The 26,760-nt window shown below is 43.8% G+C and overlaps 1 protein-coding gene across 6 annotated transcripts in view; it reads left to right on the top strand.

Annotated features, from left to right (window-relative positions):
• Window positions 1–26,760, top strand: part of cfap161 (cilia and flagella associated protein 161) — a 121,559-nt gene that overhangs the window by 37,638 nt on the left and 57,161 nt on the right. The window contains exon 1 of one of the 6 annotated variants that reach the window (XM_060853078.1): window positions 10,958–11,020. The exons of the other annotated variants lie outside the window; for them this stretch is intronic. Coding sequence (XP_060709061.1) covers window positions 10,970–11,020 — 51 coding nt within the window. The 5' untranslated portion in view covers window positions 10,958–10,969. Of the gene's footprint in view, window positions 1–10,957; window positions 11,021–26,760 lie in introns of those variants that run through there. 6 annotated transcript variants of the gene reach the window in all.

Here is a 26,760-nt window from a genome sequence, read left to right as displayed (position 1 = left end):
CACTAATCCTAAGCCTAGCCCTAACCCTAAACTAGCCTAACCCCAACCCTAACACTAGCACTAACCCTCACCCTCACCCTAGCCCTAACACAAACCCAAAGACAAGCCCAAACCATAACCCCCCAACCCTAACCTTACCCCTAACCTTAAGCCTAGCCCTAACCCTAATCTTAACCCTAAACCTAGCCATAACTTTACCTGTTGCCCTAATTCTAACCCTAACTCTAAATCTAACCCCTACCTAATCTTAACTTTAAACCTAGCCCTCACCCTAACCCTAACCTTAACTCTAGCCCTAACCCTGACCAGGATAGTGCAGGAAAATGGTGTTGAAGTTGAAGATTAGCCAGGGTCTTTCTGAATGAAGCATCACATCTTGAAAGGGCTAAAGGGCCTCTTCCTGCTCCTATTGCTTATATTCTTATTGTTTCCCAAAAATGTATCCATGTTCCTGGCCTCAGGTTTTTCAGTAATCCACATTCTAACCATTCTCCTGGACTTCTTATTGGATTTACAAATCTATTCATTTTCTCAATTACTAATTTAAATCATGACTGCAAAAAAGGCAATAAGATACTTGTGAGTGATTACATAGATGTAATTTAACTAATGGGTTTACATGATTAGATTCTAGTATCATAAAGTATAAAGCAACTTGAAGCAGGTTATAACCAATATAATGAATCTTCAGATTAGATTACAGTCTGCAGCCTGCTGCCTATTTAAAATATTTACAACTTAATGAGAGATTGGAAGCCTGTCCATCCCTATGCTCATTGACCTTTTTAGTACATTTATGGGATGAGATTGTCTACAGCTAGACAGAGAGCAGGTAAGTATACAGAGAGTAAAAACTCGGAACAGGAGTCGGCCATTCAATTTGAGCTTTCTCCACTATTCAATAAGATCATGGCTGACCCTTTATCTGTTCTCCCTTGATGCCTTTAACATCTATTCAGTCTCTTTCTTGAATATGTGGAGTCTTCCATGGTAGCTGATTCCACAGGTTCCCCTCCCTCTGCCTAAAGAAATGCTCCTCCTCTTAGTCTGAGAATCCTTACAGTGTGAATGCAAACCATTCAGCCCATCAATCCTGCATTGACTTGCCGAAAAACCTCCCACCCTATCTCTGTAACCCTGCATTTCCTGTGGCTAATCCACCTAACCTATATGTCTCTGGACTGTGGGAGGAAACCCACACAGACACAGGGAGACTGTACAAGCATTACACAGACAGAGATCCAAGAGTGGGATTGAACCCAGGTCCCTGTCCCTCTGAGGCAGCAGTGCTAACCACTGAGGCACTGTGCCACCTGAGGTGACCCCATTCCCAAATCGGTCTTTCATTCACCCAGTTTTCCAATTTCCTAGCCTTTCCAAACCTGCCTCCAATTTAAAATGTAAAAGGTAGAAAGGGGGTCAGATTGGGATCTTGAATCTGATGTTTTAACAGTGGGGGAGAAATGAAGTTAAAATCAAGCTTTACTATTAATTAATCAGAAAGCAGAAAATCAACTTGCATTTATTAGTGGGCGGCACGGTGGCACAGTGGTTAGCACTGCTGCCTCACAGCGCCAGAGACCCGGGTTCAATTCCCGCCTCAGGCGACTGACTGTGTGGAGTTTGCACATTCTCCCCGTGTCTGCGTGGGTTTCCTCCGGGTGCTCCGGTTTCCTCCCACAGTCCAAAGATGTGCAGGTCAGGTGAATTGGCCATGCTAAATTGTCCACAGTGTTAGGTGAAGGGGTAAATGTAGGGGTATGGGTGGGTTGAGCTTCAGCGGGTTGGTGTGGACTTGTTGGGCCAAAGGGCCTGTTTCCACACTGTAAGTAATCTAATCTATTTGACCTTTTAATATTCAAATTATTCAGAACCAAGGAGACATTAGGTTTGATGACTAACTGTTCGAAGAGGGTCAGTTCATATCTTAAATGAGGAGAAGGAGCTGGAAAGATTTAGGGAGTGACTTCCCAATTTCAAGGTCTATATGGCAGAAGGCACAGTTAGCTGGAGAAAGGGATTGGGTTATACACAGATCCAGAGATAGAGAAACAGAGATAGCAAGGGGGTTGTGGAACTGAAGGAAGTTGCTGAGATAGAGAAAGGCAAGACCATAGAGAAATTTGAAAACAACAATGAGAAATCAGTCGACCAGGAGTCAACGTGAAGTTTCTGCTATAATGGTATTTGTCACTGATTTAGTAATCCAGGATCCCAGGCGGATGATCTGGTGACATGGGTTTGAAGCTCAACATGACAGATCACATTGAGAAGAAACTTCCTCACCCAGAGAGTGGTGGGTATATGGAATGCTCCGCCCCTGAAGGCAGTGGAGTCTCTGGTTACTTTCAAGAAAGCGATGGATAGAGCGCTTAAAGATAGTGGAATCAAGGGTTATGGGGATAAGGCAGGGTGAGGATACTGATTGTGGATGATCAACCATGATCATAATGAATGGTGGTGCTGGCTCGAAGGGCTGAATGGCCTACTCCTGCACCTAGTGTCTATTGTCATTTGAATTCACTCGACGTCTGGAATAAATCAGTTGGCCTATGTCAATCATGTCAATTGTTATAAAAACCCATCTGGTTCACTCATGCCCGTTAGGGAAGGAAATCTGCTGTTTTTACCCCATCTAGCTTCCCATTAAACAGAGACTCACAGCAACCTGGCTAACTCAGTACCCTCAGGATTGCTGCCAATGCCAGGCACTGGCAGGGTAGAAATGACAGGATTTACCAAATGAATACATGGTTGTAGAAATGGAGTAGCAGGGAGGAATTCAGATTTTTGGAACATTGGCACAGGTTCCAAGGGAAAGGTGGGAACAATGTAAGCAGGACATGTCGCAACTGAGCAGGACCAGGACTGATGTCTTTGGGGGAAGGAGGAGAGTTTGCTGGTTCTGTCAAGATGCATTTAAACTAGAATAGCAGGGGATGGTAGCTTGGGCAGGGAGAGAGAGAGAAGGGGGAAAGGGTATAAGAAATAGAATAGCAGTTGACTGTCTGGCTCCTCCAGCCTGCTCCACCATGTGTGGCTGATCTGACATTCCTCATATCCACTCCCTGTGTTTCCCCATTATCCTTGACTTCCCTCGACTGATCAAAAGGCTATCTATCCCACCCTTAAATATACACAAAGGCAAACTCTAAAAACATTTAAAAAAACACAGGTACTAAGCAAGCCTGGAGCAGTGCTTTTTAGAGCAGTAAGACTGTGCTATTTTCTGGGTCTGTAGATTGTTAAGATGCCAAGATGGCCTTTAGTCGAGTGATGTGATCTTCCTGTTGAATGTGGGAGATTAGGGAGAGTTTCCATGTTACTGATGATTATGTCTGCAGGAAGTGTTTTTGGTTGTGAATCCTTTTGGATCGCATGGATTATTTGGAGCAGCAGTTAGAAGCAATAACGAATTTTCAGGGGCTAGGGAATGTGATTGAATGCAGTTGCAGGGAGGGAGCTAAACCACAGACACAGTCAGTGACCTCCAGGAAAGGAGAGGGAGGCAGGTAGTGTAGGACTCTCCTGTGGCTATTCCCAGGTTGTTTTGGAAAAGTAGAGGGTGATGGATTCTCAGGGGAATGTAGCATGAACACTCAAGTTTCTGGTATGGAGGATGGCTCTAATGTAATGAAGGGTATGCCAGGTTCCAAGAGATCGACTGTGATAGGGGACTCTCTAGTCAGAGGTGCATTCAGATGATTTTGTAGCCAACAGTGAGACATCAGAATGGTGTGTTGCCTCGCTGGAGGCCAGGATCAAGGATGTCTAAGAGAGGGTGCAGAATCTTCTCAAAGGGGAGAGGGACCAGCAGGAGGTCTTTGTACACACTGGAACTAGTGACATAGGAAGGGAAAAGGATGGGATTTTGAGGCGAGAATACAGGAAGTTAGGCAGGAATTTAAAAAGAGGAGAAAGTGAGGACTGCAGATGCTGGAGACCAGAGTTGAAAAATGTGGTGCTGGAAAAACACAGCAGGTGATACGATGTATCCGCAGGTTGGTGGGGTGGAAGGTGAGGACCAGTGGGGTTCTGTCCTGGTGGCGATTGGAGGGGCCGGGGGTCAAGGGTGGAGGTGCAGGAAGTGGAGGAGATGCGGTGGAGAATTTAAAAAGGAGGTCCTTGAAGATAGTAATATCTGGATTACTCCCAGTGCTATGAGCTAGTGAGGGCAGGAATAGGAAATTGCACAGATGAACGTTTGGCTGAGGAATTGGTGCAGGGGAGAAGGGTTCACACGTTTGGATCATTGGAATCTGTTTTGGGGTAGATGTGACCTGTACAAGAAGGACAGATTGCACCTAAATTGGAAGGGGAGTAATGTACTGGCATGGAGATTTGCTAGAAAGTTGCTTGAGAATATTTAAACTAGTAAGGTGGTGGTGTGGGGGGTGGGGGCGCGGAGGGAGACAGTGAGGAAAGAGATCAATCTGAGATTAGTACAGTTGGGAAAAGGAGTGAGTCAAACAGTCAGGGCAGGCAGGACCAAAGCAGAGAACAAGGTAGAACTGATAAATTAAACTGCATTTATCTCAACACAAGAGGCCTAATAAGTAAGAGAGATGAACTCAGGGCATGTTTGGGAACATGGGACTGGAATATCATAGCAATTACAGAGACATGGCTCAGGGATGGACAGGACTGGCAACTTAATGTTCCAGGGTAAAGATGCTATACCAAGGATAGAAAGGGGAGGCAAGAGAGGAGGGAGATTGGCATTTGTGATTAGGGATAATATTATGGCTGTGTTTAGGGAGGACATTCCTGGGAATACATCCAGGGAACTGAGACATAAGTAAGGGATGATCACCTTATTGGGATTGTATTATAGATCCCTTCAAAATTGGAGAAAGGCCAATTTTGACGGTATTGGTCAAGAACTTTCGAAAGCTGATTGAAGGCAGATGTTTGCCGGTAAAGGGACGGCTGGAAAATGGGAAGCCTTCAGAAATAAGATAGCAAGAGTCCAGAGAAAGTATATTCCTGTCAGGGTGAAAGGAAAGGCTGGTAGGTATAGGGAATGCTGGATGACTAAAGAAATTGAGAGTTTGGTTAAGCAAAAAAAGGAAGCATATGTCAGGTATCGACAGGATAGATCGCATGAGTCCTTAGAAGAGTATAAAGAAAGTAAGAGTATATTTAAGAGGAACATCAGAAGGGCAAAATGTGTAATCTGATAAATAAGATTAAGGAGAATTGAAAGAGATTCACCAAAACATTAAGGACAAAAGGGTAGCTAGGGGGAATAGACCCCCTTAAAGATCAACAAGGCCACAAATGTGTGGAACTGCAGGAAAAGTGGGAGGTACTAAACGAGTATTTTGCATCAGCATTTACCATGGAGAAGGATGTGAAAAATACAAAACTTGCAAAAATAAATAATGAAAACTTGAAAAATGTCCATATCACAGAGGAGGAGGTTCTGGACATTTTAGATAAGTCCCGAGGGCCTGATCAGGTTTATTCAAGAACTCTGTGGGAAGCTAGAGAAGTGATTGCTGGGCCTCTTGCTGAGATATTTGTATCATCGATAGCCACAGGTGAGGTGCTGGAAGACTGGAGGTTGGCTAACGTGATGCCACTGTTTAAGAACGGTAGTAAGGACAAGCCAGGGAACAATAGACCAGTGAGCCTGATGTCAGTGGTGGGTATGTTGTTGGAGGCAATCCTGAGGGACAGGATGTACAGGTATTTGGAAAGGCAAGGACTGATTAGGGATAGTCAACATGGCTTTGTGTGTGGGAAATCATGTCTCACTAATTTGATTGAGTTTTTTGATGAAATAAAGAAAAAGATTGATGAGGGCAAAATGCTGGACATGATCTATATGGACTTCAGTAAGGCATTCAACAACGTTCCTCATGAGAGACTGGTTAGCAAGGTTAGATCACACAGAATAGAAGGAGAACTAGCCATTTGGATACAGAACAACAAGATCTTGATCAGCTGGGCTAATGGGCTGAGGAGTGGCAGATGGAGTTTAATTTAGATAAATGTGAGGTGCAACATTTTTTTTTAGATTAGACTACTTACAGTGTGGAAACAGGCCCTTCAGCCCAACAAGTCCACACCGACCCACTGAAGCGCAACCCACCTATACCCCTACATTTACCCCTTACCTAACACTACAGGCAATTTAGCATGGCCAATTCACCTGACCCGCACATCTTTGGACTGTGGGAGGAAACCGGAGCACCCGGAGGAAACCCACGCAGACAGGGGGAGAACGTGCAAACTCCACACAGTCTGTCGCCTGAGTCGGGAATTGAACCCGGGTCTCAGGCACTGTGAGGCAGCAGTGCTAACCACTGTGCCACCATGCCGCCCATTTTGGAAAGGCAAATCAGAGCAGGACTTATATCCTTAATGGTAAGGTTCCAGGGAGTTTTGCTGAACAAAGAGACCTTGGAGTGCAGGTTCATAGCTCCTTGAAAGTGGAGTTACAGGTTGATAGGACAGTGAAGAAGGTGCTTGGTATACTTTCCTTTATTGGTCAGAGTATTGAGTACAGGAGTTGGGAGGTCATGTTGTGGCTGGACAGGGCATTAGTTAGGACACTTTTGGAATACATTGTGCTATTCTGGTCTCCCTGCTATCGGAAGGAAGTTGTGAAACTTGAAAGGGTTCAGAAAATACTTACAAGGATGTTGGTGTGTTTGAGCTACAGGGAGGGGGTGAATAGACTGGAGCTTTAGAGACTATGGGATGACCTTTTAGAGGTTCTTCACCAAAGTCTCTTTCCCAGGGTGGGGGAGTCCAGAACTCGGGGGCATAGGTTTAGGATGAGAGGAAAAACATTTAAAAAGGACCTAAGGGGCAACTTTTTCATGCACAGGGTGGTGCGTGTATGGAATGAGCTGCCAGAGGAAGTGGTGGAGTGTGGTACAATTACAACATTTAAAAGGCATCTGGATGGGTATATGAATAGGAAAGATTTAGAGGGATATGGGTCAAATGCTAGATTTATTTAGGATATCTGGTCAGCATGGATGAGTTGGACCGAAGGGTCAGTTTCTGTGTTGTATGTCTCTATGACTTCTGGTCTCCTTCCTATCGGAAGGATGTTGTGAAATTTGAAATCGTTCAGAAAAGATTTACAAGGATGGTGCCAGGGTTGGAGAATTTGAGCTATAGGGAGAGGCTGAATAGGCTGAGACTGTTTTCCCTCGGAGGCTGAGGGATGACCTTATAGAGGCTTATAAAATCATGAGGGGCATGGATAGGGTAAATAGACAAAGTCTTTTCCCTGGGGCGGGGGAATCCAGAACTAGAGGGTGTACGTTTAGGGTGAGAGGGGAAAAATATAAAACATTAGAACATAGAACATTACAGCGCAGTACAGGCCCTTCGGCCCTCGATGTTGTGCCGACCTGTCATACCAGTCTGAAGCTTATCTAACCTACACTATTCCATGTATGTCCATAAGCTTGTCCAATGACGACTTAAATGTACTTAAAATTGGCGAATCTACTACCGTTGCAGGCAAAGCATTCCATACCCTTACTACTCTCTGAGTAAAGAAACTACCTCTGACATCTGTCTTATATCTATCACCCCTCAATTTAAAGCTATGCCCCCTCGTACTCGCCGTCACCATATTTGGAAAAAGGCTCTCCCTGTCCACCCTATCTAACCCTCTGATTATCTTATATGTCTCTATTAAGTCACCTCTCAACCTTCTTCTCTCCAACGAAAACAGTCTCAAGTCCCTCAGCCTTTCCTCGTAAGACCTTTCCTCCAAACCAGGTAACATCCTAATAAATCTCCTCTGCACCCTTTCCAAAGCTTCCACATCCTTCTTATAATGCGGTGACCAGAATTGTACACAATATTCCAAGTGTGGCCGCACCAGAGTTTTGTACAGCTGTAGCATAACCTCATGGTTCTGGAACTCGATCCCTCTATTAATAAAAGCTAAAACACTGTCTGCCTTCTTAACAACCCTGTCAACCTGGGTGGCAACTTTCAAGGATCTGTGTACCTGGACACCAAGATCTCTCTGCTCATCTACACTACCAAGAATCTTACCATTAGCCCAGTACTTTGCATTGTGGTTACTCCAACCAAAGTGAATCACCTCACACTTGTCCGCATTAAACTCTATTTGTCACCTCTCAGCCCAGCTCTGCAGCTTATCTATGTCTCTCTGTAACCTCTCTACAACATCCTTTGTCACTATCTACAACTCCACCAACCTTAGTGTCGTCTGCAAATTTACTAATCCGTCCTCATCCAGGTCGTTTATAAAAATGACGAACAGCAGTGGACCCAACACAGACCCTTGCGGTACACCACTGATAACTGGACTCCAGGATGAACATTTCCCATCAGCAACCACCCTCTGTCTTCTTTCAGTAAGCCAATTACTGATCCAAACCGCTATGTCTACCACAATCCCATTCCTCCACATTTTGTACAATAGCCTACTGTGGGGAACCTTATCGAACACCTTGCTGAAATCTGCATACACCACATCAACAGGTTTACTCTCATCTACCTGTTTGGTCACCTTCTCAAAGAACTCAATAAGGTTTGTGAGGCATGACCTACCCTTCACAAAACCGTGCTGACTATCCCTAATCAAATTATTCTTTTCTGGATGATTATAAATCCTATCGCTTATAACCTTTACCAACACTTTACCAACAACTGAAGTAAGGCTCATTGGTCTATAATTATCAGGGTTGTCTCTACTCCCCTTCTTGAACAGGGGAACCACATTTGCTATCCTCCAGTCTTCTGGCACTTTCCTGTAGACAATGATGATTTAAGGATCAATGCCAACGGCTTGGCAATCTCCTCACTGGCTTCCCAGAGGATCCTAGGATAAATCCCATCCGGCCCAGGGAACTTATCTATTTTCATACTCTGCAGGATTTCTAATACCTCTTCCTTGTGAACCTCAATCCCACCTAGTCTAGTAGCCTGTACCTCAGTATTCTCCTCGACAACATTGTCATTTTCTAGAGTGAATACTGTCGAAAAATATTCATTTAGTGCTTCCCCTATCTCCTCTGATTCCACATACAACTTTCCACTACTATCCTTGATTGGCCCTAATCTTACTCTCATCATTCTTTTATTCCTTAAACACCGATAGATAGCCTTAGGTTTACCCTGATCCTAACTGCCAACAACTTCTCATGTCTCCTCCTGGTTCTTCTGAGCTCTCTCTTTAGGTCTTTCCTGGCTACCTTGTAACCCTCAAGTGCCCTACCGGAGCCTTCACATCTCATCCTAACATAAGCCTTCTTCCTCCTCTTGACCAGAGATTCCACTTCCTTTGTAAACCACGGCTCCCGCGCTCTACAGCTTCCTCCCTGCCTGACAGGTACATACTTATCTAGGACACACAGGAGCTTTTTCTTGAATAAGCTCCACATGTCTAATGTGCCCATCCCCTGCAGTTTCCTTCCCTATCCTATACTTCCTAAATCTTGCCTAATCGCATCATAATTGCCTTTCCCCCAGCTGTAACTCTTGCCCAGTGGTATAAACCTATCCCTTTCTATCACTAAAGTAACCATAACAGAATTGTGATCGCTATCACCAAAGTGCTCACCTACTTCCAAGTCTAACACCTGGCCGGGCTTATTACCCAGTACCGAATCTAATGTGGCTTCGCCCCTTGTTGGCCTGTCCACATACTGTGTCAGGAAGCCCTCCTGAACACACTGGACAAAAACTGACCGATATATAGTACTTGTACTGTAGTGTTCCCAGTCAATATTTGGTAAGTTGAAGTCCCCCATGACAACTACCCTGTCTCTCTCACTCCTCTCGAGAATCATCTTTGCTATCCTTTCCTCTACATCTCTGAAACTATTCGGAGGCCTATAGAAAACTCCCAACAGGATGACCTCTCCTTTCCTGTTTCAAATCTCAGCCCATACTACCTCAGTTGATGAGTCCCCAAACATCCTTTCTGCAACTGTAATACTGTCCTTGACCAACAATGCCACACCTCCCCCTCTTTTACCATCTTCAGTGTTCTTACTGAAACATCTAAATCCTGGAATCTACAACAACCATTCCTGTCCCTGCTCTATCCATGTCTCCGAAATGGCCACAACATCGAAGATCCAGGTACCAACCCATGCTGCAAGTTCACCCACCCATTTCCAGATGCTCCTGGTGCTGAAGTAGACACACTTCAAACCAACTTCTTACTTGCCGGTGCCATCTTGCGTCCCTGAAACTTGATTTCGGACCTCCCTACTCTCAACCTTTTCTATTCTCGAACTACAATTTTGGTTCCCATCCCCCGTCTGGATTTGTTTAAACCCACCCCAATAGCCTTAGCGAATCCCCCCCCCCCCAGGATATTGGTACCCCTCCAGTTCAGATGAAGACCATCCTGCTTGTAGAGGTCTCACCTACTCCAGAAAGAGCCCCAATTATCCAAAACCCTTCCTCCTGCACCATCCCTGTATAAAAGAGACCTGAGGGGCAACTTTTTAATGCAGAGAGTGGTGCATGTATGGAATGAGCTGCCAGAGGAAGTGGTGGAGACTAGTACAATTGCAACACTTAAAAGACACCTGCATGGGTATATGTTTAGGAAGGGTTTGGAGGGATATGGGCCGGGTGCTGGCAGGTGGGATTAGATTAGGTTGGGATATCTGGTCAGCATGGACAGGTAGGACCGAAGGGTCTGTTTGCATGCTGTACATCTCTATGACTCTGCCTGACATCTCTCTGTGGCAAGGAGTTCCAAAGATGCGCAACATTCTGAAAGAAGAATTTCCTCCTCATCTCAGTCATAAAGGAGGGATATTGGCTTGGAAAATCAAAGCATGGATTCTGTCTGAATGGAGATAAGAAACACCAAATGGCAGAATAGTTTGGTGTGGGTTGTCTATAGGCCCCCAAACCGTAGTGGAAATGTAAAGGACGGTGTTAAACAGGAGAAGATAATGCATGCAATAAGGATTCAAATACAAACACTGGTGATTTTAATCCACATATGGATTGGACAAATGGATCGAGCACTTATACAGTGGAGGAGGATTTCTTGGTGAGTGTATGTGATGGATTTTTAGACTGATATGTTGAGGAACAGCAGGCTATCCTCAACTGGGCATTATGCAATAACAAAAGATTAACGAACAATCTTGTTGTATGCAAAGAACAACCATAAAGTGATAAAATTGTTTACAGGAATGATGAGTGAGGAAGTTGAGTGAGGTCTTGAATCTAAATATAGGGAATGATGAGGGTATGACGTATCAGTTGGGAAGGATGGGTTGGGAATTTTATTACATGGTCTGGCAGTGGATAGGCAATGTCTAATATTTTAGGAACATGTCTATGACTCACAATTGTTCATTTCTATCTAATGTGAGTAAACCAGGAAAGGTGGTTCAACCATGGGTTTTGAGAGGAATTAGGGATAATGTTAGGGATAATGTTAGGGATAATGTTAGGGATAATGTTAGGGATAATGTTAGCAGAAAAAGCAGCAAGTCTGAGGATTGGGTGCTTTTTAGAGTTCAGCAAAGGCAGACAAAGAGATTGATCAAGAAGGAGAAACATAGAGAACAGGTCGATCTGTTGTAAATGTGTGTTTTGTTAACATTAATTCACTATAACATGATTGGTGAATTGGGGACACTGTTTCTAAAGCGTGAAGTTTTAAAGCGATCCTGGCATCATTAGTTTAAATGGTGCTGCTATTACACGATTTTCTTATAACACAGGATTGCACGAGAACGCTGTGTGAGTAAACAGTGCAACTGATCGTAAACGCTGCTATAAATATGTGAGGAGAAAAGGATTAGCAGAAATAAATGTACATGTCAAACCCGGGGTAACTTATAATAGGGAGCAAAGAAATGTCAGAAGAATTGAACTCAAACATCAGTTCTGACTTCACAAAAGAGGGGGCACAGAGATCAGTGTTGTGCCCAGCTATTCATGAAATATAAATGACTTGGATGAGGGAACCGTCCAACTTTCCCAAGTTTGCTGATGACACAAAACTAGATGAGATTGTGGGTAGTGAGAAAGGAGGTTCCAGGGCAATCTTAACAAGTTAAATGTGTGGACAAACACATGCGGATGTATATATGGGTGATCATACTGGGAGGGTGATTGTGGCATTCTGCGTCATGAACAGAGTTCAGGGCTGGTGTCATCATGGTGATTTGGATAGAGACGATCCATCTGAGATTTCAGTGTAGAGTTACAAACTCACCTGGTCCTCTTAACTTCGCAATCAGGTAAAAAACATTAAGAAATTTGACTTGTTAGCTCTGGGTTGCCTGTTAAGCTGGGTGCAGGCCTGCGTGGCAAATTAACCATGCAATGTGGTCTCAAACAGGCATTAGGCCTCTGAATATTCAGTCTTTACTGGTTCGCAATGAGCATAGATTTCCAACCCACATGTTGGAGGCTGACAAGCCTAATTAGCAGTTGAATATAGAGCTGCATGGCTGAATTTCTAGATTGGTGTGTTTTGGACAGGGCATTAAAGCTATCTGCATGAGGAGTTGGGAGGTCATGTTGCGGCTGTACAGGACATTGGTTAGACAATATTGTGTGCAGTTCTCATCTCCTTCCTAATGGAAGGATGTCGTGAAACTGGAAAGGGTTCAGAAAAGTTTTGCAAGGATGTTACCAGGATTGGAGGGTTTGAGCTATAGGGCTGGGGTTGGTCTCCCTGGAGTGTCGGAGGCTGAGGGGTGATCTTATAGAGGTTTATAAAATCATGAGGGGCACGGATAGGACAAATAGACAAAGTCTTTTCTATGAGGTGGAGGAGTCCAGAACTAGAGGACATAGGTTTAGGGTGAGAGGGCAAGATATAAAAGAGATCTAAGAGGCAACTTTTTCATGCAGTGGGTGATGTGTGTATGTAATGAACTGCCAGAGGAAGTGGTAGAACCTGAGACAATTACAGCATTTAAAAGGCATTTGGACGTGTATATGAATAGGAAGGATTTAGAGGGATATGGGCCGGGTGCTGGCAGGTGGGACTAGATTGGGTTGGGATATCTGGTCGGCACGGACGGGTTGGACCAAAGGGTCTGTTTCCGTGCTGTACATCTCTATGACTCTATAAGTGTAGAGAGGGCTCTGCTCAATAATTATCCAGGAAGTAAAATCACCAAAACAGAGTAACTGGGAATTTCTCTAATTTTCTGCATGTGAGACGGAACTGTGCAAACTATGGCTATGTTTTCTAACACGATGTTGACTGCTCTTCAAAGGTATGCAGGACTGAGAGGGACATTGAACTGTCACAAGGCTGTGAAAGGGATGGTATAAATTCAGGATCTTTCTCTCATAATGTCATACTGATGGTCATATTGCTTGAGTTGAAAGGTATGCCAGTAAATTGCATTGATGAAGAATGTGACTCCGATATTTATAACGATCCCAGGTGGATGTAATCCTTTGAAGAATCTGGCAGGGCCTTGTGTGTGGGGGTCCTACCTATCTACTAGGACCTCATTTAAATATTGCTTTAGTCAGCCAAGTGGAAGGTGGCATGGGAAGCCTGAGGATAACTAGAAGCAGCCAGAGGATTCTGAGAACATCTCATGCAGGCAAGTCGCAGTAGGAAGTGTTAGGAGGAGTCTCACACTAAGCTAGGCGGGAAGGAGAAGGCTTCCCACTGGGGCCAGGGAGATGCAATCAGGAGCATTTTGATTCACAGGCCGTACTAGGCAAACAAGCTTTTAGCGTTTCCCTTCCAGAGTCTGTAGTTCCTGCCTTGGATTTGATGTTGTGAATTCTGTGGCAGGGACCTAATCCTCACTTTCAGCTCAACTTACATTATGCTGATGATAATGTCAACAAGCTGTGACTTTGGAATATGGGCTTTGCCCCTGTTTTTCGTGGCTCCCTAATAAGTGCCCTCCCAGTATGATCACCCACATTTTGATCACCCTATTTCCAAATTCTTCCTGCTCATTCACCAGTTTCCCAGTTCTCCTGCCTTACCCAACCCTTCAATTTCCCATTCACTCCTTCTCAACACACTTCTTCCCAGCTCCCCACTTCTCAGTGTCCCTTTCCTGATTAAACCCCTCTTTTCTGATGAAGGGCTCCTGACTGAAATGTTGATTTTCCTGCTCCTCAGATGCTGCCTGACCTGCTGTGCTTTTCCAGCACTACTCTAATCTTGACTCTGACCTCCAGCATCTGCAGTCCTCACTTTCACCTTCGTTCTAGCCCCACTTACCCAAGAGCACCTATCTGCTGGCACAGTCGGCAATCCCAACTTCCTTTTCAGCAACATGCTGCTTGGGGTCACTGACCGAGTATCCCCACCACAAAACCATGAAGGCAGAGAACCAAAACCATTTGTGTCTTGATTTTCATTGCAATGATCCTTGCACATCCTGACTGTTCACAAATGGGCACATTTGTTTCACAGGCCAATATCCTCGAAGATTCAGTTCCCCTTCACTGAATTGCCAGCCTCAGGTTCTATGCTTAAGTCTTGCTGTGGACCTATACCCAGCCACTATCTGCCACACTGGCAATGCTTTCCATGAGGAAGATCTTCCAGGTCAGGCATGTAGTGTCTTCAGCATCTTGGGAAGTCAACATAAAGACATTTGAAACAGTGCAATGCAAACAGAATTCTGCCAACCCTCTTTGTGTTACATAAAGGCCAGTGATTAATGGAAATGACTGATTTCACCAAGAAAACATTCAAATAACATCATAGGCCACAACAAAGATCCTCAAAGAGTTGATGGTTATTCAAAGCACAAAATGATGTCATTTTCTTTGTGTTCTTTCATGCCAGGATGAATGAAGGATAGATTCTCAGAATCAGCCAGCTGGACAGAAAGACAAAAAGTGTGAGTTAGATCAGGAGTAAATGTTCATTTAGCTGGCTAAGTGCTGTTGGAAAGAGAAAGGTAGCCAAGTCCAGCCATTGGCAACATAGATCTGGCAGCTTGTCCTGGCAACAAGTGAAAGAGAATCTGAGGGTAACAAAAAGAGGAAGTAGGGGAAACCTCAGATGCTGGCTGACATTGAGACTTAGACTGAGGGAGGCCTGAATCAAGCCAGAGAAGAAGCAAGTCAGGCCAACACCCTCACTAAGGGTAAAGTGGCAACAGGCATTTCCTTTCCAGAGCTGTTATACTGCTTTGTTCTTAATTTGAATGTAGTCCTGATGTTGTTGTGCACTATTTCAAAGCAACAAGGATGTAGCTGGGCTCAAGATACTGCATTGTCATAACACCCTGCTAGAGAGGTTCAATTTGTCATGTCATCATTTTATGCTTTATTATTTTTGTTTTTTACCCATTGCTAATTACTGGGAAATAACTGCACTTTTTGATTAGGAGATTGTTTATGGTAAAAGAACTAATTTTACTGAGTGGCATTTTCAAGTCTGGCATTTAGTGTCTTTCCCTATTTGGCCAAGAAAGGGGCTGAAAGGCACGCTGCTTGAATCACTGTACTTGAAAAGAACAAAATCCTCAATCTGGGGGAGCTTGACCACACCTACTAGGCTGCTTCTTTGGTTTTGTAAGGGTGTTGTGGCTTTAAGAGGTGTGATTTGTCCTGGTTTAGTTTAGAAAGAGGTTGGGGGACAGGCACTGAGTAGTTGTGAGAAAATTAACATCTTGTGAGGCCATGTGGTTTTTTTTTAAGTTGGAACAATAGAAGCAGCCTGAGTGGGTGTGGCCAAGCTCCCACAGGTCAAGGATTTTTAGTTAGCTTTCAGCAATCACTATTGTGGGCTTAAGAAGTGAAAGCTATTTCTCACTATCTTGATTACAGAGAAAAAGTGGGGATTCTCTTCCTGGGCTGTTGGATTGTGCATGAGATGAAATCTGTTTTCTGAATTTGCCTTTTTGTCAAACAGAGTGTTTATGGAATGTTACGATATTGGAACAGTTAACTAATAATAGTTACTGTATCTATTATTCTGTCAAGTTTTCCAATAGAGATAAGTTAATCTAAGTTCTTCATTCTTTTGTTATATTTTAACAATACTGTTTGAATAAGTTGTGTTTTGCTTAACATTGAGTAGTTTGATCAATGACATTACATCTGGAACACAGTATTTTACATTTGCCTTTCAAATAAGAGAAAGTTAGGGTCTAGGCTAGCTTCTTAAAATATTTTGAGGAGGACTGGTCTAGTCCATAACAGCTTCAGTCCCCACTAGAAACACCATTCTCTAACTAATGCCTTCCCTCTCCTTGGCAACCATGTGACATTGAGTCATTCTGTTCATAAACACATCTGACTCCAAGATGAGCTTCTAGCCACATGTTCACCCAGACCACATGACAAACCTCCATAATGTCACCCAACTCCACCCCGACTCAATTCATTTGAAACTTTTACCCGTTCCTTTGTTCTCTCCAGAGTTGACTATTCCAATGCACTGCTGGTTTATCTCTCACATTCTACCCTCTTTAATTTATCAGTGTTTAAAATTCTGCTCCCCTTGTCCTTACTCACATGAAGTCTTGTTCACCTTTCAATGCATGTACTTGTTGAACTACGTCAGTTCCCATTTAAGTAATGCCTGATATTAAAAGCTTCATCCTTGTTTTCAATTTGTTCCATGGTCTCATCTCTCCCCAGATTTGAAATATCTTCCAGATCCCTGTGAGCCTCCAAGATTCCTACTGTTATCTAATTCTGACCTCTTGACATTCCTAATTTTAACTCCTCCACTTTTGATGCGGTGCCTTCAGCAACTGGGTCTCAAAGCTCTGAATCTCTCCCTCCCTAAATCTTTCTGTTTCTCCTTTAAGTTATTGTTTAAAAGCTGCCTATACAACCAAAATGTTTGGCAACATATCCAAATTTGTCTTTTGAGGCAAAGTATCAAATTTGGTTTTATCTCCTTCCAACCTTGGGACATTTTATTATGTCAAAAGCAGAATATAACTACAAGCTGTAGTGATGGTGGTGATAGTCTCACAACAGTATTAAATTATGAATTTCAAGATACTGGAATGGCCAGGATGAAGGAAGAATGATATCTGTCCAATTCTAGAAATTGAATGAATTGGTAGAGAACACAGAAGTGAAGACATTTCCATAGATTGGATGATATTGTCCTAACTGGTGACACATGTTGCAGCTATGGGTGAGGGGTACCTGAGGAAGACTGCTTATCCTGTAACTGTTGCCACAAGATTGGCCTTAACTTCAGAGTGTCATGTGGCTAACCAACCGGCCTCACTGTCCAGATTTACTTGGGCACTGTGCTGGTGAGTTACTGCCATTTGTTGAATTTAATTGGAGTGTTAATCATTGTCTTTAGCAGAGAAGGACTTAATATGGACAACTTTTAAGTAGCAGAAAGGGAAAAGATTGAGAGCCATACTTTAAAAACCAGAGCCGTTAGATTCTATCACAATTACCTAAGGCTAATTAATTACATGTTGCAAATATGTTCAACTGCTCTGGAGAAAAAAGTGCATCATGGCTGATTTGTGTAGCTTTGGTCTTCTCCTTCAGACACCTTCAATTATTTGGGAGTCATTGAACCGCAGTTTATGCCATGACTTTACTCTGGGGCTGGGTAAGGAGGCAGACTCCAGGTCTCCGTCAGCCAGAACAGGGATATTGCTCCCTGTGCTATGGCTCTCATTCTGGGCTGTGTGTTAGGATGCTGGCCGGTGAAGCTAACCAGCCCTCTCATTTAGAGGTTTACTTGCGCTATAAACAAAAGGACGTTTCTTCACTCAGCTCCAGGTTTAACATCAAGTCAAATAGAGTCAAATTCCTGGGTCAGACAAAATTTCCTGTTTAATTTTAATTCCAACCTTGGAAACACCAAAGTGACTTCCATCTCACATTGTTGTGATCTCAAATTGGCCACGGTTAATTACTGCCAGCTTGCTCCTGAAAACCCCAACAGAAGATTAATATGTTGGCTGTTGAGATGTGATGTTTCACATCTGTTGTTGTTTAACCTTTAGTAATGTAGTTCCTGAGCAATTTTCTTAGTTTTCATAATATGCAATTGGCAATGTGATGACATCCTAACTTATAGAGGTGGCTGGTTATGGCTTTGGTGCTGGATTTCGTTGAAATGAGTTCCATTCACACATCCATCCTTACTTCATCCTTGCTTGTCATGACCACAGATCACAACCTCCGATCATTAAGAACGTCTGGCTTTTAATTCAAACGTGTTTCTTAGAAAGTACAGACATGCATGTGGCTGATAGAGATGTTCAGCATGGAAACAGACCCTTTGGTCCAATCCGTCCATGCCGACCAGATATCCCAACCCAACCTAGTCCCACCTGCCAGCACCCGGCCCATTCATATACCCATCCAAATGCCTCTTATATGATGCAATTGTACCAGCCTTCGTCTGGTAGCTCATTCCATACACGAACCACCCTCTGCGTGAAAAAGTTGCCCCTTAGGTCTCCTTTATATCTTTCCCCTCTCACCCTAAACCTATGCCCTCTAGTTCTGGACTCCCTGATCCCAGGGAAAAGACTTTGTCTATTTGTCCTATCCATGCCCCTCATAATTTTGTAAATCTCTATAAGGTCACCCCCTCAGCCTCCGACGCTCCAGGGAAAACATCCCCAGCTTGTTCAGCCTTTCCCTATAGCTCAATCCCTCTAACCCTGGCAACATCCTTATAAACCCTTCTGAACCCTTTCAAGTTTCACAACATCTTTCCGATAGGAAGGAGACCAGAATTGCATGCAATATTCCAACAATGGCCGAACCAATGTCCTGTACATCCGCAACATGATCTCCCAACTCCTGTACTCAATACTCTGACCAACAAAGGAAAACATACCAAATGCCTTCTTCACTATCCTATCTACTTGCGGTTCTACTTTCAAGGAGCTATGAACCTGCACTCCTGGGTCTCTTTGTTCAGCAACACACCCTAGGACCTTACCATTAAGTGTATAAGTCCTGCTAAGATTTGCTTTCCCAAAATGCAGCACCTCGCATTTATCTGAATTAAACTCCATCTGCCATTTCTCCATTGGCCCATCTGGTCCAGATTCTGTTGTAATCGGAGGTAACCCTCTTCGCTGTCCACTGCACCTCCAATTTTGGTGTCATCTGCAAACTTACTAACTGTGTCTCTTATGCTCGCATCCAAATCATTTATGTAAATGACAAAAAGCAGAGGGCTTAGCACTGAACCTTGTGACACTCCACTGGTCACAGGCCTCCAGTCTGAAAAACAACCCTCCACCACCACCCTCTGTCTTCTACCTTTGAGCCAGATCTGTAACCAAATGGCTAGTTCTCCCTTTATTCCATGAGGTCTAACTTTGCTAATCAGTCTCCCAAGGGGAACCTTGTCAAACGCCTTACTGAAGTCCATATAGATCACAGCTACTGCTCTGCCCTCATCAATCTTCTTTGTTACTTCTACAAAAAGTCAATCAAGTTTGTGAGATATGATTTCCCACACAAAGTCATATTGACTACCCCTAATCAGTCTTTGCCTTTCCAAATACATGTACATCCTGTCCCTCAGGATTCCCTCGAACAACTTGTCCATCACTGAGGTCAGGCTCACCGGTCTATTGTTCCCTGGCTTGCCTTTACCACCCTTCTTAAACAGTGGCACCATGATTACCAACCTCCAATCTTCCGGCACCTCACCTGTGACTATCAATGGTACAGATATCTCAGCAAGAGGCCCAGCAATCACTTCTCTAGATTCCCACAGAGTTTTTGGGTACACCTGATCAGGTCCTGGGGAATTATCCACCTTTAACCATTTGAAGACATCCCGCATTTCCTCCTCCGTAATCTGGACACCATCTATTTCCCTACAGTCTATATCTTCCATATCCTTCTCCATAGTAAATTCTGATTGAAAATATTAATTTAGTATCTCCCCCATTTTCTGTGGCTTCACACAAAGGCCGCCTTGCTGATCTTTGAGGGGCCTTATTCTCTCCCTAAGCGAAAGACAACGGAATGAGGACATGCCGCAACCCAAAAGACTAGCCACACTACCATACACCAAGAGCATTTCCGAACTGACAGCCAGACTACTGTGACCACTAGGATCATAACAGCACACAAACCAACAGCCACTCTCAGACAACAACTCACCAGAATGAAGGACCCAATACCCAACATGAGCAAAACCAATGTAGTGTACAAAATCCCATGCAAGGACTGCACAAAACACTACATAGGACAAACTGGAAGACAGCTAATGATCCACATCCATGAACACCAACTAGCCACGAAACGACATGACCAGCTATCCTTAGTAGCCACACACGCAGATGACAAGCAACATGAATTCGACTGGGACAACACTACTATTATAGAACAAGCCAAACAGAGAACAGCCAGGGAATTCGTAGAGGCATGGCACTCATCCACAGATTCAATCAACAAACACATCGACCTGGACCCAATATACCGACCACTGCAGCGGACAGCTGGAACTGATAACCGGAAGTGGCAGATTCAAACCACTACAAATGCCAGAGGAAAGATCACAGAAGCGCTTCACAGAAGGCTCCCAAGCACTGAGGATGTCACCTAGACAGGGGACGAAACATCTGCAACACAAATTTGTTCGTTTTTGTTTGAGAGTGTTGGTGGGTTTGTGTGCTACTAGAATTCTGAGGGGTGTTAGTAGCCTGGCTGTCATTTCTGAAACTTCTTTGATGTATGGCAAGGTGGTTAGGGTTTCTGGCTGTGTTCGGTCTGCTTGTCGTGCTGTACACCTCTCTGACTCTATGACCATGTGTGGCAAGGGTCAGGAATCTTACTTCAGGCACAGGAGATAATGGACAACTATGAGAAGGGAGTACAGTTAATGTAGGACTGAGAGTGTTGTACTTAAATGTAAGCAGTATATAAAACAAAGTGAATGAACTTGTAGAATGGATTGAAAATGGCAGGTACGATTCTGTGGGTACCACTGAGGCATGACTGCAAGAGATTCAAGGCTAGGAACTAAATATCCAAGGATACATGTTCAATTGAGAGGATAGGCAGAGGGAATGGGGTTGCCTCGTTCATAAGAAATGAAATTAAATTGATGGTGAGAAGGAATATAGAGTTGGAAGGCATTAGATTAGATTAATCTAATGGGAACTGAACCCGGGTCTCAGGCGCTGTGAGGCAGCAGTGCTAACCACTGTGCCACCCATTGAATTTATGGGTACAGTTGATAAACCATAAAGGAGAAATGACCGTGGTGGGAGTTATGTACAGCCTCCTTGCAGTGGTCTGGATGTGGGGCAGACATGTACGGAAGGCACAGTTATAATACTCATTAGGGGACTGAAGGTGTCCTGGGAAAATCAGGTTGGTAGCAGATCTCAAGAAATGGAATTTGAGGAACATCTAATAGGAATTTTCTTTGCAGCAGCTTGTGATAGAGCTCAACAGGGAACAGGCAATTCTAGATGTGTAATAAGGCAGACTTGATTAGGGAGCTTAAAATGAAGAAACCCCTCAGAGGCTGTGAGCATTATACGAATCGAATTCATTCCGCGGTCTGAGGGGGAGAAGCTGCAATCAGATGAAATAGAACAGGGCTTCTTTGAGACTATTCTTGTTGATGAAGATGAACTCTACATAAATACTTCTTTATTCTTTTTGTAACTTAAAATAGTGCTGGATAGAGGCAACAAAACGGTGGCGGCACGGTGGTTAGCACTGCTGCCTCACAGCGCCAGAGACCTGGGTTCAATTCCCGCCTCAGGCGACTGACTGTGTGGAGTTTACACGTTCTCCCTGTGTCTGCATGGGTTTCCTCCGGGTGCTCCGGTTTCCTCCCACAGTCCAAAGATGTGCACGTCAGGTGAATTGGCCATGCTAAATTGCCCGCAGTGTTAGGTAAGGGGTAAATGTAGGGGTATGGGTGGGTTGTGCTTCGGCAGGTCGGTGTGGACTTGTTGGGCCGAAGGGCTTGTTTCCACACTGTAAGTAATCTAATCTAAAACACTTTCCACTGTATCTCCCTCAATATATATGATAATAAAATCATTTGATTCATTATTCCAAAGATACAAGGGAGGAGCTGGCCAGAGATGAATGGAAGGGGAGCTGAGCAGGGAAGGTGACAGAGCAACAAGGGCAGGGGTTTCTGGGAATAATTTCGGAGACACAGTAGAAATTCATCCCAAGGAAGAAGAAACATAGTAAGGGGACAACGACGCAACTTAACATTCCAGGGTATAGATGCTGTAGGAAAGATGAAAAGGGGGACCCTAAGAGGAGGGGGAGTGATGTTTTTGATTAGGATAACATTACAGACATACTCAGGGAGGATATTCCTGGGAATCCATCCAGGGAACTTATTTGGGTGAACTGAAAAATAAGAAAGGGATGATCACCTTATTGAGATTGCATTATAGACTCCCCAATAGTCAGAGGGAATTTGAGAATCAAATTTGTAAGAGATCTCAGTTATCTGTGAGAATAATAGGCCACTTATGTTCGGGGATTTTAATTTCCCACACATAGACTGGGACTGCCATAGGGCTTGAATGGAGAGGAATTTGTACAAGAAAATTTTCTGATTCAATATGTGGATGTACCTACTAGAGAAGGTGCAAAACTTGACCTATTCTTAGGAAATAAGGCAGGGCAGGCAACTGAGGTATCAGTGAGGGAGCACTTTGGGGCCAGTGACCATAATTCTATTAGTTTTAAAATAGTGACGGAAAAGGATTGACCAGATTTAAAGTTGAAGTTCTAAATTGGAGGAAGGGGGCGAGAGTGTGGTTCTGGAAAAGCACAACATGTCAGGCAGTGTCCAAGCAGCAGGAGAATTGCTGTTTCGGGCATAAGCCCTTCATTAGGAATGAGGACCCTGGTTGAACATATTACTGAAGTCCATTTGGATCATGTCCACCACACTGCCCTCATCAATCCTCTTTATTACTTCTTCATAAAACTCAGTCAAGTTAGTGAGACATGATTTCCCACGCACAAAGCCATGTTGTCTATCCCTAATCAGTCCTTGCCTTTCCAAATACATGTACATCCTTGTCCCTCAGGATTCCCTTCAACAAATTGTCCACTGATGTCACCAATGTCCCTCATTCCTGATGAAGGGCTTATACGTGAAACATTGATTCTCCTGCTCCCTGGATGCTGCCTGACCTGCTGTGTTTTTCCAGCACCACAGTCTCGACTCTAATCGCCAGCCAATGCAGTCCTCACTTTTTACTGAATTGGAGGAACGGCAATTTTAATGGTATTAGGCAAGAACTTACAAGGGTTGACTGGGGGCAGATGTTTGCAGGTAAATGGACAGTTAGAAAATGGGAAACCTTAAAAAAGAGATAACAATAGTCCAGAGACAGTATATTCCTGTTACGTGAAGAGTGAAGGGCAAGGCTATAGGTGCAGTGAATGCTGGATGACTAGAGAAATTGAGGTTTTGGTGAAGAATAAGGAGGAAACGTATCAGGTATCGACAATAGAGATCAAGTGAATCCCCAGAAGAGTATAAAGGTTTGTAGAAGCATACTTAAGAGGGAAATCAGGAGGGCAAAAAGGGGCATGAGATACCCATGCCCCTCATAATTTTGTAAACCTCTATAAGGTCACTGCTCAGCCTCCGACACTCCAGGGAAACAGCCCCAGCCTATTCAACCCCCCTAATAGCTCAGATCCTCCAACCCTGGCAACATCCTTGTAGATCTTTTCTGAACCCTTTCAAGTTTCACAACATCCTTCCTATAGGAAGGAGACCAGAATTGCATGCAATATTCCAACAGTGGCCTAACCAATGTCCTGTACAGCCGCAACATGACCTCCCAACTCCTGTACTCAATACTCTGACCAATGAAGGAAAGCATACCAAACGCTATCTACCTGCGACTCCATTTTCAAGGAACTATGAACCTGCACTCCAAGGTCTCTTTGTTCAGTAACACTGGCATTTACTTCACAATGTGGAAATTGCCCAGAAATGCTCTAACCACAAAACGTAGGGACAAATCCAACACAGCCAGTTATCATTCCATCAGTCAATTCTCAATCAATAATAAAGTGATGGAAGGTGTCATTAACAGTGCTATCAAGCAGCACCTGCTCAGCAATAACCTGCTCGGTGATGCCCAGTTTCGGTTGTGCCAGGGCCACTCAGCTCCAGACTTCTTGGGTTCAAACATGGGCAAAACAGCCACATTCCAGAGATAAGGTGAGGGTAACTGCCCTTGGCATCAAATATTTAACTGAGGGGCATCAAACAGCCCAAGCAAAATTGGAGTTCATAGACATCAGGGGGAAAAAGAACTGCTGGTTGGAGTCATACCTCACACATAAGATGGTTGTGGTAGTTAGAGATCAGTCATTTCAGCTCCAGGACATCTCTGCAAGAGTTCCTCAAGGTAGTGTCCTAGGCCCAACAACCTTCAGCTACTTCATCAATCATTTCTGTCCATCATAAGCTCAGACGATTGAGCACTGTCCAGCACCATTCGTGGTTCGTCAGTTACTGAAGCAGTTCATGTTGAAATGCACCAAGACCCAGACAATATCTAGGCTTGTGTTATGATTTGGAGATGCCGGTGTTGGACTGGGGTGTACAAAGTTGAAAAGCACACAACACCAGGTTATAGTCCAACAGGTTTAATTGGAAGCATTAGCTTTCGGAGTGCCGCACCTTCATCAGGTGGTTGCGGAATAGGATCATGAATCCATGTAAAACTCTGTAAAACTATACAGAGAGTTTGTCAGTCTGATATGGCATTAGGACACAGACAGTAGAAAAGCTGAGCTTAACTTGAGAATGTTATTTGAAAGAAATTCTGGGATTTACATATAAAACAGAAATTAGCATATTCCATTCTAAAAGATGAAAGATTTATTCTAAAATTGTTGATTGTATCACATCTCTATGACACTGGACTCCTTTGGCTATAAATTCTGTGTTCATGATTTTATTCTCCACAACCACCTGATGAAGGAGCACTGCTCCAAAAGCTAGGTTTTAAACCTGTCCTCACTATAGCCAAGTTCAAGTCACATATAGATAGCAACAAAATGATTCGGCTGTTTCCCCGGAGTGTCGGAGGCTGAGCAGTGACCTTATAGAGGTTTACAAAATTATGAGGGGCATGGGTATCTCATGCCCCTTTTTGTCCTCCTGATTTCCCTCTTAAGTATGCTTCTACAAACCTTTATACTCTTCTAGGGATTCACTTGATCTCTATTGTCGATACCTGATACGTTTCCTCCTTATTCTTCACCAAAACCTCAATTTCTCTAGTCATCCAGCATTCACTGCACCTATAGCCTTGCCCTTCACTCTTCACGTAACAGGAATATACTGTCTCTGGACTATTGTTATCTCTTTTTTAAGGCTTCCCATTTTCTAACTGTCCATTTACCTGCAAACATCTGCCCCCAGTCAACCCTTGTAAGTTCTTGCCTAATACCATTAAAATTGCCCTTCCTCCAATTCAGTAAAAAGTGAGGACTGCATTGGCTGGCGATTAGAGTCGAAACTGTGGTGCTGGAAAAACACAGCAGGTCAGGCAGCATCCAAGGAGCAGGAGAATCGATGTTTCACGTATAAGCCCTTCATCAGGAATGAGGAACATTGGTGACATCAGTAGACAATTTGTTGGAGGGAATCCTGAGGGACAAAATGATTCTAAATGCGAACCCCTGGTGGAACCCAATTGTTTAACAAAATAGAAAACAGATAACCCTGGTAATAATGGCGTATTACTCCAGTGTCAGTGGCAGGTAAACTCGTAACATAGATAAGAACAAGGTTAGTTGTCACTTGTGGAAGCAATATTTCACAGGCCAGCCTTATTTCTCAAAGACAAACCATATCTGACTAATCTAAAACACAACACAGAGAATACTGGAAAAACACAACACAGAGAATACTGGAAAAACACAACACAGAGAATACTGGAAAAACACAACACAGACAATACTGGAAAAACACAGCTGCTCTGGAGCATTTGTGGAGAGAAAAACAAAGTTAATGGTTTGAGTCAAGTGTGATTTCTTCAAATCTAAAAAGGTTGGAAAATTGATATTTTTATACATTGACAAGGGCAGAGGAAGCATGAAGGGCACCGATGGTGTGGAGGTCCAGTGCAAAAGACAAGGGGGTTGCTAGTTGGGGTGAGAAAGAAATGTAAAATGCATGTAAATTTAAGAGAAAGATCGACAATGGATGCTCTTGGCAACAAGCAAAGTATACATGACAAAGCTGTTGGGGTGCAGGTGTGATGTGGGGAGGGGAGATGTAAAAGAAATGGAGGACCGATGTTATGTAGCTGTCGAATACAATACTGAATCCTAGATGACAATGGGAACGCTATCATTCTGGGAAGACGAAGAAATATTGAGGGCAAAGTGTGGGAAATAGGTGAGACACAGCTGAGAGTTCTTCCAACACTCATTATTGAACCATGGATATTTGTGATCAAACTGTGGGGTGACGTTTGAAGCCACAAACTCCTAATTCAGATGTCACATTACTGAGAGGCAAGGAATTGCTGTTCAGAAGTATTTGGAATAAATAACAAATGAGAAATAAGAAACAGTGAGGGTAAGTGTTCCTGTGATTCTATTCAGTACGGGGACTGCCAGAAACTCAGTGCTTGGGCTGGAGCAATGCCAGGTCAGCAAACACAGGGCTCAATCTCCCACACTCTATTCCCCCCAGACACACATTCGCTAACCCCTCTCAAACACTCTCACCCCCTCCCACACTCTCTTCTCCCCACACACACACTCTACAACCCCCACACACTCGCTCCCCCTTACACACACACACACACACACTCGCTCCCCGTCACACACAAACACTCTCTCCCC

Source organism: Hemiscyllium ocellatum, chromosome 39 (assembly GCF_020745735.1).
Source record: "Hemiscyllium ocellatum isolate sHemOce1 chromosome 39, sHemOce1.pat.X.cur, whole genome shotgun sequence".
NCBI lineage: Eukaryota > Metazoa > Chordata > Chondrichthyes > Orectolobiformes > Hemiscylliidae > Hemiscyllium > Hemiscyllium ocellatum.
The sequence above is the reverse complement of the archived record's forward strand: the minus strand, read 5'-3'. Positions and strand labels throughout refer to the sequence as shown.